At 41.7% G+C, this 13,411-nt stretch overlaps 1 protein-coding gene across 3 annotated transcripts; it reads right to left on the bottom strand.

The window, feature by feature from the left end:
• Positions 1-1,386: 1,386 nt before the first annotated feature.
• Positions 1,387-12,660, bottom strand: CLBA1 (clathrin binding box of aftiphilin containing 1). 3 transcript variants are annotated; one of them, XM_088166304.1, is made up of 6 exons: positions 12,581-12,660; positions 10,959-11,642; positions 7,360-7,508; positions 5,836-5,965; positions 4,025-4,138; positions 1,387-3,041 (listed from the first exon to the last, which is right to left on the bottom strand). In XM_088166304.1, the coding sequence occupies exons 2-6, from the start codon at positions 11,484-11,486 to the stop codon at positions 2,874-2,876; spliced, it is 1,089 nt and encodes a 362-aa protein (XP_088022430.1). In that variant the 5' UTR covers positions 11,487-11,642; positions 12,581-12,660; the 3' UTR covers positions 1,387-2,873. The 3 variants fall into 3 exon arrangements, with proteins under 3 accessions (XP_088022430.1, XP_088022429.1, XP_014726973.2); XM_088166303.1 differs by lacking the exon at positions 12,581-12,660 and adding an exon at positions 12,211-12,502; XM_014871487.2 differs by lacking the exon at positions 12,581-12,660 and adding an exon at positions 12,232-12,502.
• Positions 12,661-13,411: the final 751 nt, after the last annotated feature.

Genomic DNA, 13,411 nt, shown 5'->3' with positions numbered 1-13,411 from the left:
CCCACCTCTTCTTCTTGTCTCTTTTAAAAATTATTATAATTAATTAAATTCTACATTTTAGAGCATGCATTGAAAAATTTTCAGTCTTTCACAATGAAGTTGGTTTGAGGGTTTTTTTTTGAAAAGGAATGTTCACAACATTCCTTCCACAAAGGAAGCATTTTGGTAATTACACTGCTGATTGGAACTTTTAAAAACTTTGTTCTATGGGTTTATTTTCCCTCTAATCCCAGCAGAAGAAAGAGGCATTCCTGCCTAGCTCTGCTGTCCAGAGCTCCTGCCTTGCTCTCATTTTCACCTTTTCAAACCCCTAAGCAAATGTCAGAAGTCTGTGGTATTTGCTTTCTGCAAACACAGAGTACAGTAACACACTTAGTTCATCAAAACTCAGGACTTCACAGCTGAGAGCTCGTAACTAAGACGAGAAACAGCGAAATTCGTAGCTTAAAAAGCGTGCTGAGGTACAAAGCGATATTTATTTCCTCTGGGCACCCCTTGCAGGGCACAGACACGGTGATGGTGGTGTCACCATGCCTTTGGGGACACGGCGTGGGCTGGCACCCTGGGCTGGCTGCCAGGGCCAGCAGGAACGAGGAAATGACTCAAGGAAACGGGAGCTCACAGCTTGTGCAGAACGCGCCAGAGCAGCTTCCGCAGCCCTCCTTTCCCGGGAAAACCACGGCGGGCCAGGATACGTTTTCACTGTGAAATGTGCCTGCAAATGGTTGGCTACCCTTTGGTTTGTCTCCCTCGTCTTCTGTCACTTAATAAAGCCCAGTTTTGTCTTTGTGGGTACCCCCAAATGTTCTGTCCCCCTGTCCTGTCCAAATTCTGATGGGGGCTGCAGGGTTGCCAGAACTTCCCAACCTTGGAGCTGAATTGAATTACTTTTCCGTTCAAATTTTGCTGGTCTTTTCCCCTGGAATGGTGAATTGGTTCATCTCAGATTGGAAATGGGAGTTACAAGGTCCCTCAGTTGTCTTAAGCCAGTGCTTAACAGGTAGTGAGGGCTCAAAGCATCTGTCCAAAAGAGAAGGACCTGGAAGGTGGAGTCCATCACCTTTGGAACCCCAGTAGTTTGTTTCCCTGCTGAGTCACAAGGGCTGAACCCTTTTTTTCTTTCCAGTCTGTACCTTGGACAGGGCTGTAAAACCTGCTAATATGAGGGAAAGATGATGTATTCATCCTTCTCCCAGAGTAAAGTGCAAAACGTTTTTTGATACATTCATCCACTGCTCACAAAAGGAAAGGCAAAATTGAAAGCCCAGAGGAAAAGAGGGCTCTGATGCATCAGTGAATGTTACATACATTATGAGTTGCCCCCTCAAGCCCCTCTGAAGGCCCCTGCTTGTCTGAAAGCATAAAAATGGGATTTTAATCTTATAATTGATTTTAATAACTTTTATTACCAACCTCAACTATTCAGTCACCATTTACTGGCAATTTAACATTTTGTGAGCTTATGACTACACATTTAATACATGTTTAAGAGCTCTGAAGGAATATAAGGGAAACTGAAAATTAATTCAAATCTAGGGTTAACTGAAAAAGGTAACCCTGCTCTTGTATCCAGATGGAGTTTCCAGTTTGGCATTGCAGGACTCCCTCCAGGGCCAGGGAAGCTGCAGAGCCACTTTAAAAGAACATTTTTCTAAATGCTCTGTTCCATCTACTGAGTAAGCAGGACAGAGATCATCTCATGCTAACAGCACTGAGGTATCATAAGCATTACTGAAGTTATTACAGCAATTGTAGTGTCACTGCTGAACAGTTTACTAGATTAAGGGCTGAAGTCTGCCAGTGCTTTATAGTATTCTTAATTCTAAGAACAGAATATGCTCATCATTAAATAATTAACTGGCTTAGTTTTGGAACACCTAATTTTGTTCCCTGCTTTCAACACATAAAATATCAGTTGCTGTCCTTAGCAACTCTTTAAAACAAAAAGCCATATAAAATTTTCCTATTCAGAATGGCCAGAGCAGCAAATAGATCAGTAACTTGTGTAAAAGTTACTGCCAATGAATAAATAAAGCTGTTGCAGTTGGCTGGGAGCCAACACAAATTTTTCTGAATGACAGTGAAGTGCATCCCCTGTGGCAGTCAAGCATGCAGGAGGATGGGCAACAAAAATTTTAAAAGGGCAGGAATTTACACCATTGTATAAGTCCTGAACTGCAACACTGCTGAGCTTTTACAAGCAGGGCGTGCATGGTCTAAATGTGGCTGAATGAACCCAACATGTCCTGTGACAATCAGCTTCAACAAGGTGATTTATTTCAGCCAGAAACCAATGCCAGAATGAAGCATTTTTCTGCCTCCACCCCTATCACCACAGCAGGCTTCACCAGACAGAAATTAAAACACTTTCATTCTGCTACACCCCACTGAAAGTCCCCAAATGAAGAAGGCTCCTCATTTCACCCAGCAGTGGCAAAGCAACAGATCCCAGCTGATCCAAACTGGAGAAGAACGAGGAGAGAGGGTGACAAGGCACTTACAAGACACCTGAGACTTGTGCAGGTTTTGGCAGGGAAAGAAGGGTTTTGATTGAAGGTGCATTAAGGCCTGAGAGGTAAGAAGAGCCCACCAGAGTTATCTTGAAGCAGGGTTGCAGCTGCAGCATTTACTGTAAGAGACACAACTCTGCAGCAAAACTTAGCAGGGCAAAACTACGAAATTTGACTTCACAACTAAACAGGAGAAATAGCTTCTAATAACATGGCCTTAGGTCCCTCATATACAGCAATATGTCACTTTCCTAAAGAACATCTGTAGTCTACATTTCCAAGTCAGTAACAAAATGAAGGTAAACTGCATTCAGTTGGAAAAAAAAAAAAAGGAAGAAAAAAAGGCTAAAAATTGCATTTAGTTCAGCAAACATCACTACTGAAAAATTTCATTTTTAGGTTGTGTGTAGCAAAAATCTGCTTCTTCCTTGGGATTGTTATACATTGTGTGTTTTCATTTGATGATGTGGTCTTCAAAAAGAGGTTACAGGTGAAAAGGTGACCTTGTCTGGAGTCTGATGACATAGAAAGCTGAATGAAAAAGAAAAATTTAGTTAATTTTTTCCATCCTACAGGAGGTTAATCACTTTGCATATGCCAACCTAATTTTTATAAATTTTCATTAAAATAATTTTTTAAATGTATTTTAAATTTTTAGAGAAAAAAAGACATAAATATGAAGATAAATGGAAAACATCACATTATATGATTTGACTTACTTTAAATTAGAAATAGCATCATATGATTTTTAATGATTTTTTTTCTTTGAGACACCAAGCTGCAGGGTTTGTTCTTTCCCTTATGAGGCTACTCCAGAAAAATATTGTCCTTTTACCTTAACTTTGTACCACAGTTTCTTTTTTCTTTTATTCCTTCTTTGTCTACCTCAAACCACTTCTTCTTTGTCTAAACCCTGTTCCTGTATTTTGCACATTTCCAGTGTGATTCAGCCACTGTGATCCCCCCTCATGTACTCACTGAAGAAAGCAGAACTGAATGATGAAGGAATAAGCCGGACAGTTCTTTTAAGTTTTAGTTCTGAATTCTCCAGCCTATCATCTCTTATGTGCAAGGTTCCCAGAACTGTCATACACCTTCACTGTCCAAGGCAGTAAAGAGAATAAAACAAAGCAATGAAAGTGTGTCTCAAACTGTCTCCACATTGACAACAGCTGCTCAATTTTATTCTCCACTGAGGAAGGAACCTTGGGTTAAGAATATTTCTCCAAAATACCTTGCTAAAAAACAGACAGAGGTGACTGAGGTGTTTTACAGCAATGGAGAATGACACAATTTTCCTCCCAACTTGGATTGCTGTAACAAGAAACAAACAAGCACCAAGGTATCTTTTCTGAAGCTGTCAGAGAGGTTTCAAAGAGCAAAAACCAACTCCACATCCAAAAGTTATGCCAGGACTGAACCATTACATGAGAACAGGTGTGGGACAGCAGAGAGGAACATGCTAAATACACTCTGTGGTTCTCTGAAGTGCTCACTTCCAGAACAATCCTTACCTTGGTCTGGATCAGTGCTTTGCAGTCATTAACATTGAATCCATCAAGTCTAAAGTCCTCGTTATCTTTGACGTTTGAGTCCTCAAAAATATCAGCCTGGTTTTCTGAAACATCCTAAAAAACATCATTTGCAATTTATTTATGAATTCATTTATATATTTCTATCTGATTTCAATGCATACAACCTAAAGAGAAGTTTTCCTCAAATAACAAGCACTAAGTTTTACTTTCTGAAGCTATATTTTATCATGTGTCTCCCTTTGCATTAAAACAATTTTATGCCAGAACCAGCTCTACGAATGATACCTTAAGTTTTAGATTCATATTTTTCAGATTCTGTACTGCATTAGTGTATAACTCTGAACTCTGTATAGAATGCTAATTAGCTTTCTTCACATTTTGGTCAGACTAAACAATCCTTTTAGGCCTGAGAACCAAGGTCATCCACACAGCCTCAGGCCCAAGAAGTATAAACAAAAGTGAATTGAGGAGGGAAACAAACTGCGGAATTTGTCTTCATTACGTGAAGATATAATTGGACAATTAACCTCTGATATGCAAATAGATCAAACTTACACCTGTCTGAGAAACTCGTGACTGTTGCCCATCTTGGGTGCAGTCTCTGCAAGGCTTTGCACTGCCCAAGGTGTATCCTTTGAAGGCATTTTAATAAAAAAATACTTTATAACTCTGTCCAGCCTCTGTTCCAGGTAGCCTCTCAAGGCGTCACCTACACACATGAATCTGTGACTTCAATTAATAAAAAAGCCACTTCCAATTAGAATTAGCCTTAATTAGCACCAAAGCATTGCTTAGAAATGCATCTTAATCAGTATTGTTAAAAGCAATACAGGTTTCCAGCAACAGATAAGAAATAATGGTATAAGTTTAAGCTGCCTGGGCATTGATTTAATGCTGGGGGGCAAGAAAGGAACAGAATGGGAGTTTAGCTATGTTAGAGAAAGGTCTCTGATGCTCTCTGTTAAATTACAGTTCTACAAAGTGACTTTTTCAAGTGCAAAATAGCATCGTCCTTCTGTTTGCATATAACTTACATAAAAAGTCAAATATGCCCATAAAATGGGCACCACTGTGCTTCAGCATCCAAATAATCAATTGAAATAGTTACTTCTGAAAATTTCGTGTGACTAATTAATCCCAGCTAAATAACTGAATTCTAAACCATCCCTGACACCTGTACCTTCTCAACACAAGAGATTATTAAACAGAGACATTTCTGTTTGAGATCTTTCAACATTGCTGCTTTGGTTTCAATCCAATTTCAAACACACTCTCCCTCAAGCCTCAAAAAAACAGACAAGAATAATGTGAGGAAAGGGGAAGTTGAACATACTTTCAGTTTCTTCACAGTAAAATAATCCAATAATTACTGTAACAGCCTCTCTGATTCAGATCTGATTTTCACTTAACAGAAAGATATTAGAGGCCAACAGTGTTCTCACACTCTGAGCAAAGAAGTAAACAATCCTACTGCACACACACCAGGGAGCTGATTCTCCGTCTCTACCACCTGAAAGCTGCTTCTCCATCTCTACCAAAGCTGAATGTACCACCTAACAACAGGGAACTGTGTTAGACAATCAAAGTGTGATCCTACACAATTTCATAGTTAACTTACACATGAAGATGAGAAAACACTAAACTATTGTCTTAAAAAGCTCCCTGTTAAAAAAAAACCTTGTGACTCACCCAGATCTAGTCCCTCATGCATCTGCATGTACAGCTAACAGAAGATCAAATTCCCAGCCCAATGTTTGTACTGGCAGAATGGAAAACCATTGTTCAATTACCTTTTGATTTGCATCTATTCCGAGAACACTCCAGAGGTTTTCTTGGCAATGAGATTTACTCCAGGGATGTCTTAAGCTGGGGGTATTATCAAAGTCTCTGAGTGCTCTCCATACATTTCCAGAATCCATGCTAGGAAACAAAACAAAATTTGAGGTTTTGAGCTGAGGTTTCCATATGCAACAGTTATTTTCACTACATACAGCTGTATACTAACCTTGATCTTGCTTGATAACAAGCAACTTGTCTTAGAACTCTTTCTACACTTGTCCAAACTACCAACCCAGTATAGTAATGAGCTGGCATGACAATTAGTGGAAGCAGTAAGTCAGCATAAGTGTATGTTTGTGCTCCTCAGATAAGAAGGGCATTAGAAGCACATTTCAGAGACTGCTACATGCCAGCAGCTCGCAGTGCTCAGCTGCTTCTGTGAAATGTGGGCAGAGTTCAGCCCTGTTCGTTCTGCACTTTGCCTTTTCTGTCTCTCAAGTCTTTCTCCATCCCAGAGGTCACACTTCACCTCTGCTACAAAATAAGCCCAGGGCACTCGCCAGTGGAACATTAAGAAGGAGAGAGTTCCCTCGACATGGTACTTTAGATCCTTACACTGCCTTCATCACATATAAAAATTCAGTTGGGCTTTACTTAGTTTGCACTTGTCATTGACCTTAGTTACTAGTCACAGTAGATTAGGAAAGCTTTGTTTTTGCCTGGCACTCTGCTGTAATAGTGCAGTCCCCTTTACAATTATATTTCTCCACAAGTTTGATGCTGATTAAAATATAACACATATGCAGGGAACTTGGGTGAAAGGATGATCACATTCAGAGTTTTACCTAGGTTTCTTCTGAGTCTTAGGACATTTGTCAAGTACGATCTGACAATGCTTTCTAGACACAAAGCCTCCAAGTTATGAAAAAATAACTGCAACTCTGTTCAGCAACTACAATACTGCTCTGAAGCTGCTGATCCTTAAAAAACATGTAACAAAACTAGAAGTGTTCCAGCTGTCACAGGAGAAAGCTTAGTTAATGATACTAATTGCTATTAACATAGCCCAGGGAAGAAGCCAGATGCACCACAGATTCTGAAGCACATCTGGTTAAATAAGAAGAAGTTACCAACTGGGAAAACTGAGGGAGGAGGGGGGAAAAAAGCAAGTAAGTTGTTAGTAGAAGCAGCAGCTTCCAATGATGAAGAAATAAGTGGGATGTGCTGCAAAGAAAGGACAAGCAAACAGGAAGAACAGGCTGCCTGTTGGGTTCTGACATTCCAGAGGCTTAGTCATAAGGAGGCACACTAACAGCAGGAAAAACCCTAAGCAGGAATTTGTAATTTTGATGTATTCCTTTCATTGTTTTCCAATGGCTAAAACACCATCCACTTCCTTTAACAATGTGCTACAAAACTGGTGATAGCTATACACTGAAAAGCATAGTACTAAAAAGATTAAGTTCACCACTGATTTTTAAATTATGAAACAGTGTAATTGATGAGGAACTTTTTCTTCCTTCTAAACTCATTACCAAAATTGATTCTTCAAAAGTTCAGGAGTCCAAACATCTTCATTATTTGCATCAAGAACTTGCTCTAAGCTTCTTATGCACTCTCTGGACTGTGGTACAAAGACTTCTGGAAAGCCCAACTTAAATATCTCCTCATAGCTGTGGTCTTCCTAGAAAAAAAGAGATTTTTATTACATATACCATATGGGCCACCCCCACAGTTTATGAAGGACCTAGTCCAAAGACTACAATAATTTTAGAAACTGTATTATTGTTTTAAGAATTTATATTTATATTTATTTTTATTTTTATATCAGAGGGACTGAGTTCATATTTCAGTGTTTTGAGTATTTTGAATACCTAGAATTAGAGGAAACAAGAGTCCCAGAATTTCACTAAGGTGAACCTTAGTCTTTAACTTCCTACCTTCTCGGTCACAGACTTGCATGTTTAACACTTATGACTCCTCCTTTTGCTCAGCTAATGCAGTCCAGGTCAAATCTGACGTTCACATCAATTCAGCAGCTTGTTTCGCCAACTCAGTGTTCAAACACTTCTAATTCAAATGTAACACATCTGCCAAATGCTACAGTTACCAAGAAATACTTGCACTGTGCAAGTCTGCAAAAAATCTGGGGTGAGGATGTTTCTATGTCCTTGTGTTTGCACCAAACTTTTTTCCAGCCTGTGTTAAAAACCAGAGCCGGATTTAAATCCTTGTTGCTCCTCAAACAGCGATGAGGAGCAGGTTTGGAGGACTGACCACAGCACAGGAGTGATATAGACAGCCCCAGTGGAAGTAACCACTGGTAAGGAGGGTTATTTGACAACTAAGAAATACATATACAAGGGAAAACATGCACAATTTACATCCTATTCTAGAGGCATGCCATCTTGTTTGGAAGCTGTACCCTTTTATTCCTTCAAGGAAGGAATTACTGTGATTTTCCAAATAAAAGTAAATTAATTGACTTCAACACCCTGACCAGGGACTGCAATGCAGGAGCAGCTGCACTGTGTGAAAATTCAAGAATGAACCAGTCAGTTTGGGGTTTTTGCCCAGCAACCAACAATTTAGTGTGAAAACCCTAAGCATGGATACTCCATATTTTTTATAGTTTCATTTAATTGTAATTCAAACATTTCCACAGCCTCATTACACTGAACTCAGGCAACCGGGGTGAATACTGAGACAGTATGGATTTAATCTAAGGATAAATGGGCAAAATCCACAGAGGTGATAGAAGCCTTCTGCACTCCTGACCATGCTTCAAGGACCAGAATTTGTGCCCCATGCTGCTCCCTCCTGAAGTAAGGCCTTGCTAAAATCTGGTCCTGATGATTCACTGCTGGGACATTCAAAGACTCCTGGCTAAATTGCTTTGAATCTTGCCCAAAGTGTCACAATACTTTCAATCAATTTGTAAATTATTTCAGCAGGGATACAGCATGGAGGACCCTGACGGATGCTCGAGAAGCAGAATTCTGTAAAATAACACTTATTAAAGGATACATGATCTAGGAAAAAAACAACTTCCAGGTAGGCACCAAAGTTGAAGTGGGATGGGAGCCAAGGAAAAGCCAGGCAGATGCTCTTGGCTTTGGGATGGGGGAAATTACAGTCCCAGGGAGTGCATCGAGGGAAGCACAGCTCTGCCTCAACTGCAGCATCTCTGTAGAGCCTTGGTGCTGCTCCACCACACATACAAGTCACTGACATGGTTTAGACAAGACAGATAAAGAGATTATTTTATTACTGTCTATTTCAGTGAGTGTTTTTGAAACAAAATTTGAGTATATTTCCGTTTACCTTGTGGCTTTGTACTAATTATAAAAAATCAATATAAAGTTCACATCAGTACTTTCTGAATAAATCCTCTATATCCTATTATATCAAAATACCCCATGGCTTAAACACATGCACCAATCCCTCTCTCAAAGACCGATTTTTAAAGGGCACATGAAAAATCCTCAGTGTTCAGTTGTGTAGGAAAAACACCCAGCTATTGCAAGGAAATTAATGAATATTTCCATATTAAAACACATGATTCTGATTCCAATTGATGTCATTTAATTAACTGAAGCAATTAATACTGAAGGTCAGACCTCCGACCTGAGATGATTTCTAGAAGTCCCTTCCAACCCACCTGGTCTTTATTCTTTGGTCATACAGAAGCCAGAGTCCCAATACAAAGATTTTATGATCTCAAACTAACGACACAAAAAGCACGGGGATAAAGGACAAGCTACACATATATTCTACACTCCAAGGAATCTTCAGCAGCTCTGTGCCTGTCTCTCTCCTTTGAGATGAGGAAAGACAGCTTGAAACTCTAAGTATGGTTAACTTATTTAACTCGTACTGGACATTTCCTTCTGCCTTTAACAAATGCAAAATAAAGAAAAGGCTTCAGTAAGATTAAGATCTATTGCTTTTGGAAAGAAACCAAACAACCTGCTATATTCCATTTCAGCTTTAGTCCTTACAACATTCTCTTTCTCCAACAGAAAACTTCTTGTCCCCCATTTCCAGCATTACAAAAAATGTGAATTCTCTGTGCACAGGTATTTTTGTGTGTCTACACTCAATCAGTGTGGGCAGCTTTTCCCACCTGCATCTTTGTACTGTTTCTAGTAATACCTCGGCAACAAGTAAAATTCCTAGGCAAAGGGCAAGAAATCCTGTCTCCAGAAAAGTCTCGGTTCTCTACACATACTAAAACTCACCCAACAGGCTACAAGCAGTAAGTTATTACTGCTACAGATTAACCCCATGGAAGCCTGACATGATTGCTCCCTTTTTTCAAATGTTGTTATTTAGGATGAAACTAGTAAGAACAAGGGGCTTTTGTTCTGTATTTCTATGTTCTTTCTTCCCTTTTGTTACTTTCCTTTCCTTTGCTGATGCATGTTTGGTCCACATGGAAATACATTTATCCCAACAAGGTATAATCCTTTACCTGAACCCTTTTTTTTTTGTGTGCTGATAAGAATCATTGCATTATTTACTCAGAATTTTAGCTCTAGCATTGTAAGAGTGAATGTTATATCCTATGCTAAAAAATGAATTCTATAATTTCTATTAATTTCTTGTGTGTCACCATCAGTCTAAAATTCCAGAAAAACTGTTGATATTATTCAGGGAGTATACTAAACAACAAAAGACATTGTTTTTGCCAATTTCTAACTCAATGGTATGTGGGCTTACTTGAGTAAGTTTGCAGGCAACTCACAGAATTTCTGTCCACCCTGCTTTTGTCACCCACCTTCCCGATTTGCTGTTCCCTATGCTCTTTCTTGTCTAAATTTTAAATTGCATGTCCTTTAGGGCAAGGTTCATGGTGCCTACGTGCTTACTTGCCCATGTGCCTACTTATTCCTAGTGCCTAGAAGCAAAATAGTGCATTACATTCTTCAAAGCTCTCCAGCAGCACAGCTTAAGTATTTGTCAAACACTGTAAAGAAGTAGCTTTTGTTCCACTTGAGGTAGCTGCGAAGTAGCTGGACAGTTTCTCGCCATGTGCAGCATTAACTTCTACAGGGAGGACAGATACAAATCCGGAGGTGTAGGAGGCAGTGACACAAACATTTGTGGTCCTTGGTTTGCTGTGAGCACGTACCTCATTCAGAGAGCCCGAAGCATCCTGCATCCCTCGGCACAGAGATGGCTCAGCACACACCTGGGCAGCAGAAATGCTGCAGCCTCCGCTGCTCCGGTCCCGATCGGCTCCAGAAGCTTTTGCTGACTTCACCAAATCTTCAGGGTTACAAATGAATCTCTCTGATTTGTCTAAGGGCTCCTTGAAGCTTTCAAAATCACCCCAGGAACCACTGGGTTCTGAGGTACTAAAACTGCCCTCAGAAAACCCTTCATAACTTCTCTGTTTGCTGTTCATTACAGGGACGCTTTGCTGCATTGCTTCAAGGTTAACAATTTCTTCATTATTTGTTCTTTCATTCCAGTTACAGCCACTTTCACCGAGAGACACAGCACCTGCCTCAGCTGCCAGGTCTTTTGGAGGCTCACAGCACGATATGTCTGTATTAGCAAGACTTTCTACCACCGACAAGTTCTGCATCTTTGTTCGAGAGAAAAAATAATTTGCTGAAATCTGTACTGCAAAAAGGTTACTGAGGTTCGGTTGCATCAGAAATATGAGTGTTTCCAAAACAAAATCAAATTCTTCATTTCACCCCAAAGAATAACAACACTGCTGAAATAAAACAGGATGTCCTTCACCCTCTCCTCCAGTACTCAGCATGTGCACGTTATTCGGCCTCACTTTCTGTGTAGAGTATTAAGCCTGCAAAGAAAGGATTATGAATAAATACCTCTATGATAAGGCCTGTGTAGGAATAAAGATAGCTGATAAGGTAGGAGAAAGAATGCTTGGGTTAAAATAAACACATTCCAACATTATCCACTGAAAATTGCTGTAGGCAAAATTATTTAAAACTTACACTGAACTATCTACCCATACCACAAGAAAGCCATTAAATTAGTGAACAATACTCAGCAAATACATAACAGAAGTTGCTGGATTATTAACTCAGTATTGAGTACACTGGAGACAAACCAAAATAGCTATAGTCAACATCCAACACTTCAAAAATACTTTCTGTAACTGCTTTATCCACATCATGCACACTCAAACAAGGCTATTTCTGCCTGCACGGGCTGCCCCATCCCAACGACTAGAATCCTAAAATATAGTAAAAATATAATATTTCCAACTATTTAGGCAATTGAGGCAGATGTAATAAATTCAGCTTGGCATCTGTAAATGGCACAGACAGTGATGATCATTCTAGATTAACCCCATCTCCTCAAGCATTTTCCCGAGCTGTTTTGAGGGGCGGGTTAAAAAACACTCAAACGCGCTTCTCACCCACCAGCCGCGCTGCTGAACAGAACCAAACGTGTGGGTTTCCCCTCGGGTTTCCTTGACAGGGGTGCGGCAGGTCCCTCGCCTGTCCCCAGGGACACGGCGGAGTGCCCCGGGAGGGACCGGGCTGGGGACGCGCGTCCGGAGCCGCCCGGGGCAGCGGCTGCTCCGCCCGCGATGTCACCTGGCGGGGCGGGCAGGAGAGCAGCGGAGCAGTGTCACCGGAGCAGTGTCACCGGAGCAGTGTCACCGGAGCAACCACACCGGAGCAACCACACCGGAACAATCTCACTGTCCCACCGGAGCAGTGTCACCGGAGCCGTGTCACCGGAGCGGCCACGCCGGAGTTGTCTCACCGGAGCAGCCGCACCGGAGCAGTCTCATCGGAGCAATCTCACCGGAGCAGTCTCACCGCCGGTCCCGCAGGTCGCCAGGGGCGGGCCGAGGTGTGCGGGGCGGGCCGGGGCGGGCGGCACCGCCCGGGGACAGCCGAGCCCTCCATCCCTCCGCCCCACCGGGGGCACGGAGCCTCAGCTCATCCCCAGCGCCCTCGCTCCGCTTCCACCAGCGCCTCTCCATCCTCGCCCCCCGGGTCCCGTTCGCACCCGCGTCCCCCGGGTTAAGGCTGCCCCGCCCCGGTTCAAATTGGGTTCAAATTCTGATGTGAAAAAGAAAAGTATTCGTTTTTTGTTTTCTTTCCTCCCCTAGCTTCTCGCTGCAGTCTGGCAGGCTAAGGACACAAGGTTTGATGGTGGTGGTGGTTCCTGTTTGCCTTTCATTTGAGACTGAAATTCCCGCATAACTGCAAAGTTCCAGGATATGGATTTTTTAAAAGTGACAATCAATCCACTCATTACCAGAATGTCAGGATAAAATAGCAGGAATAAACCAACAACAACCCTCTTCCTCCCTCTCTTCTTTTGCCCCCCAAGATATTTGGCTGTTGCCCTCTCTGCTGAGGCTGAGACTCGATCCCCTCCCAACAGGTACAGCCAGAAGCTGTGGGTCCAGTGCTGCACACAGGTCACCCCACAGCCTGGTGACCATCCCATCCCATCCCATCCCATCCCACCCCATCGCAGCCACCTCTGAGGAACAGAGGTGCTGTGCCTCAGGCTGGCTGCTCCCAGGCCTGAGGATCAGAGGGAATGGCCCAGAGAAAACTCCTCAGCTCCCTGTCCTCAGGC

The sequence above is a fragment of the Sturnus vulgaris genome, chromosome 6 (genome assembly GCF_052056855.1).
Source record: "Sturnus vulgaris isolate bStuVul1 chromosome 6, bStuVul1.hap1, whole genome shotgun sequence".
NCBI classification, from domain to species: Eukaryota; Metazoa; Chordata; class Aves; order Passeriformes; family Sturnidae; genus Sturnus; species Sturnus vulgaris.
This window is presented reverse-complemented; position numbering and strand designations above follow the sequence as displayed.

Coding starts and splice junctions, on each gene's coding strand:
- CLBA1 (XM_088166304.1), bottom strand. CDS start 11,486: ATGCAACCGAACCTCAGTAACCTTTTTGCAGTACAGATTTCAGCAAAT. Junction 5,966..7,359: donor CTTTTGAAGAATCAATTTTG/GTAATGAGTTTA, acceptor TTTGTTTCCTAG/CATGGATTCTGGAAATGTAT. Junction 4,139..5,835: donor GAATAGATGCAAATCAAAAG/GTAATTGAACAA, acceptor GATGTTTTTTAG/GATGTTTCAGAAAACCAGGC.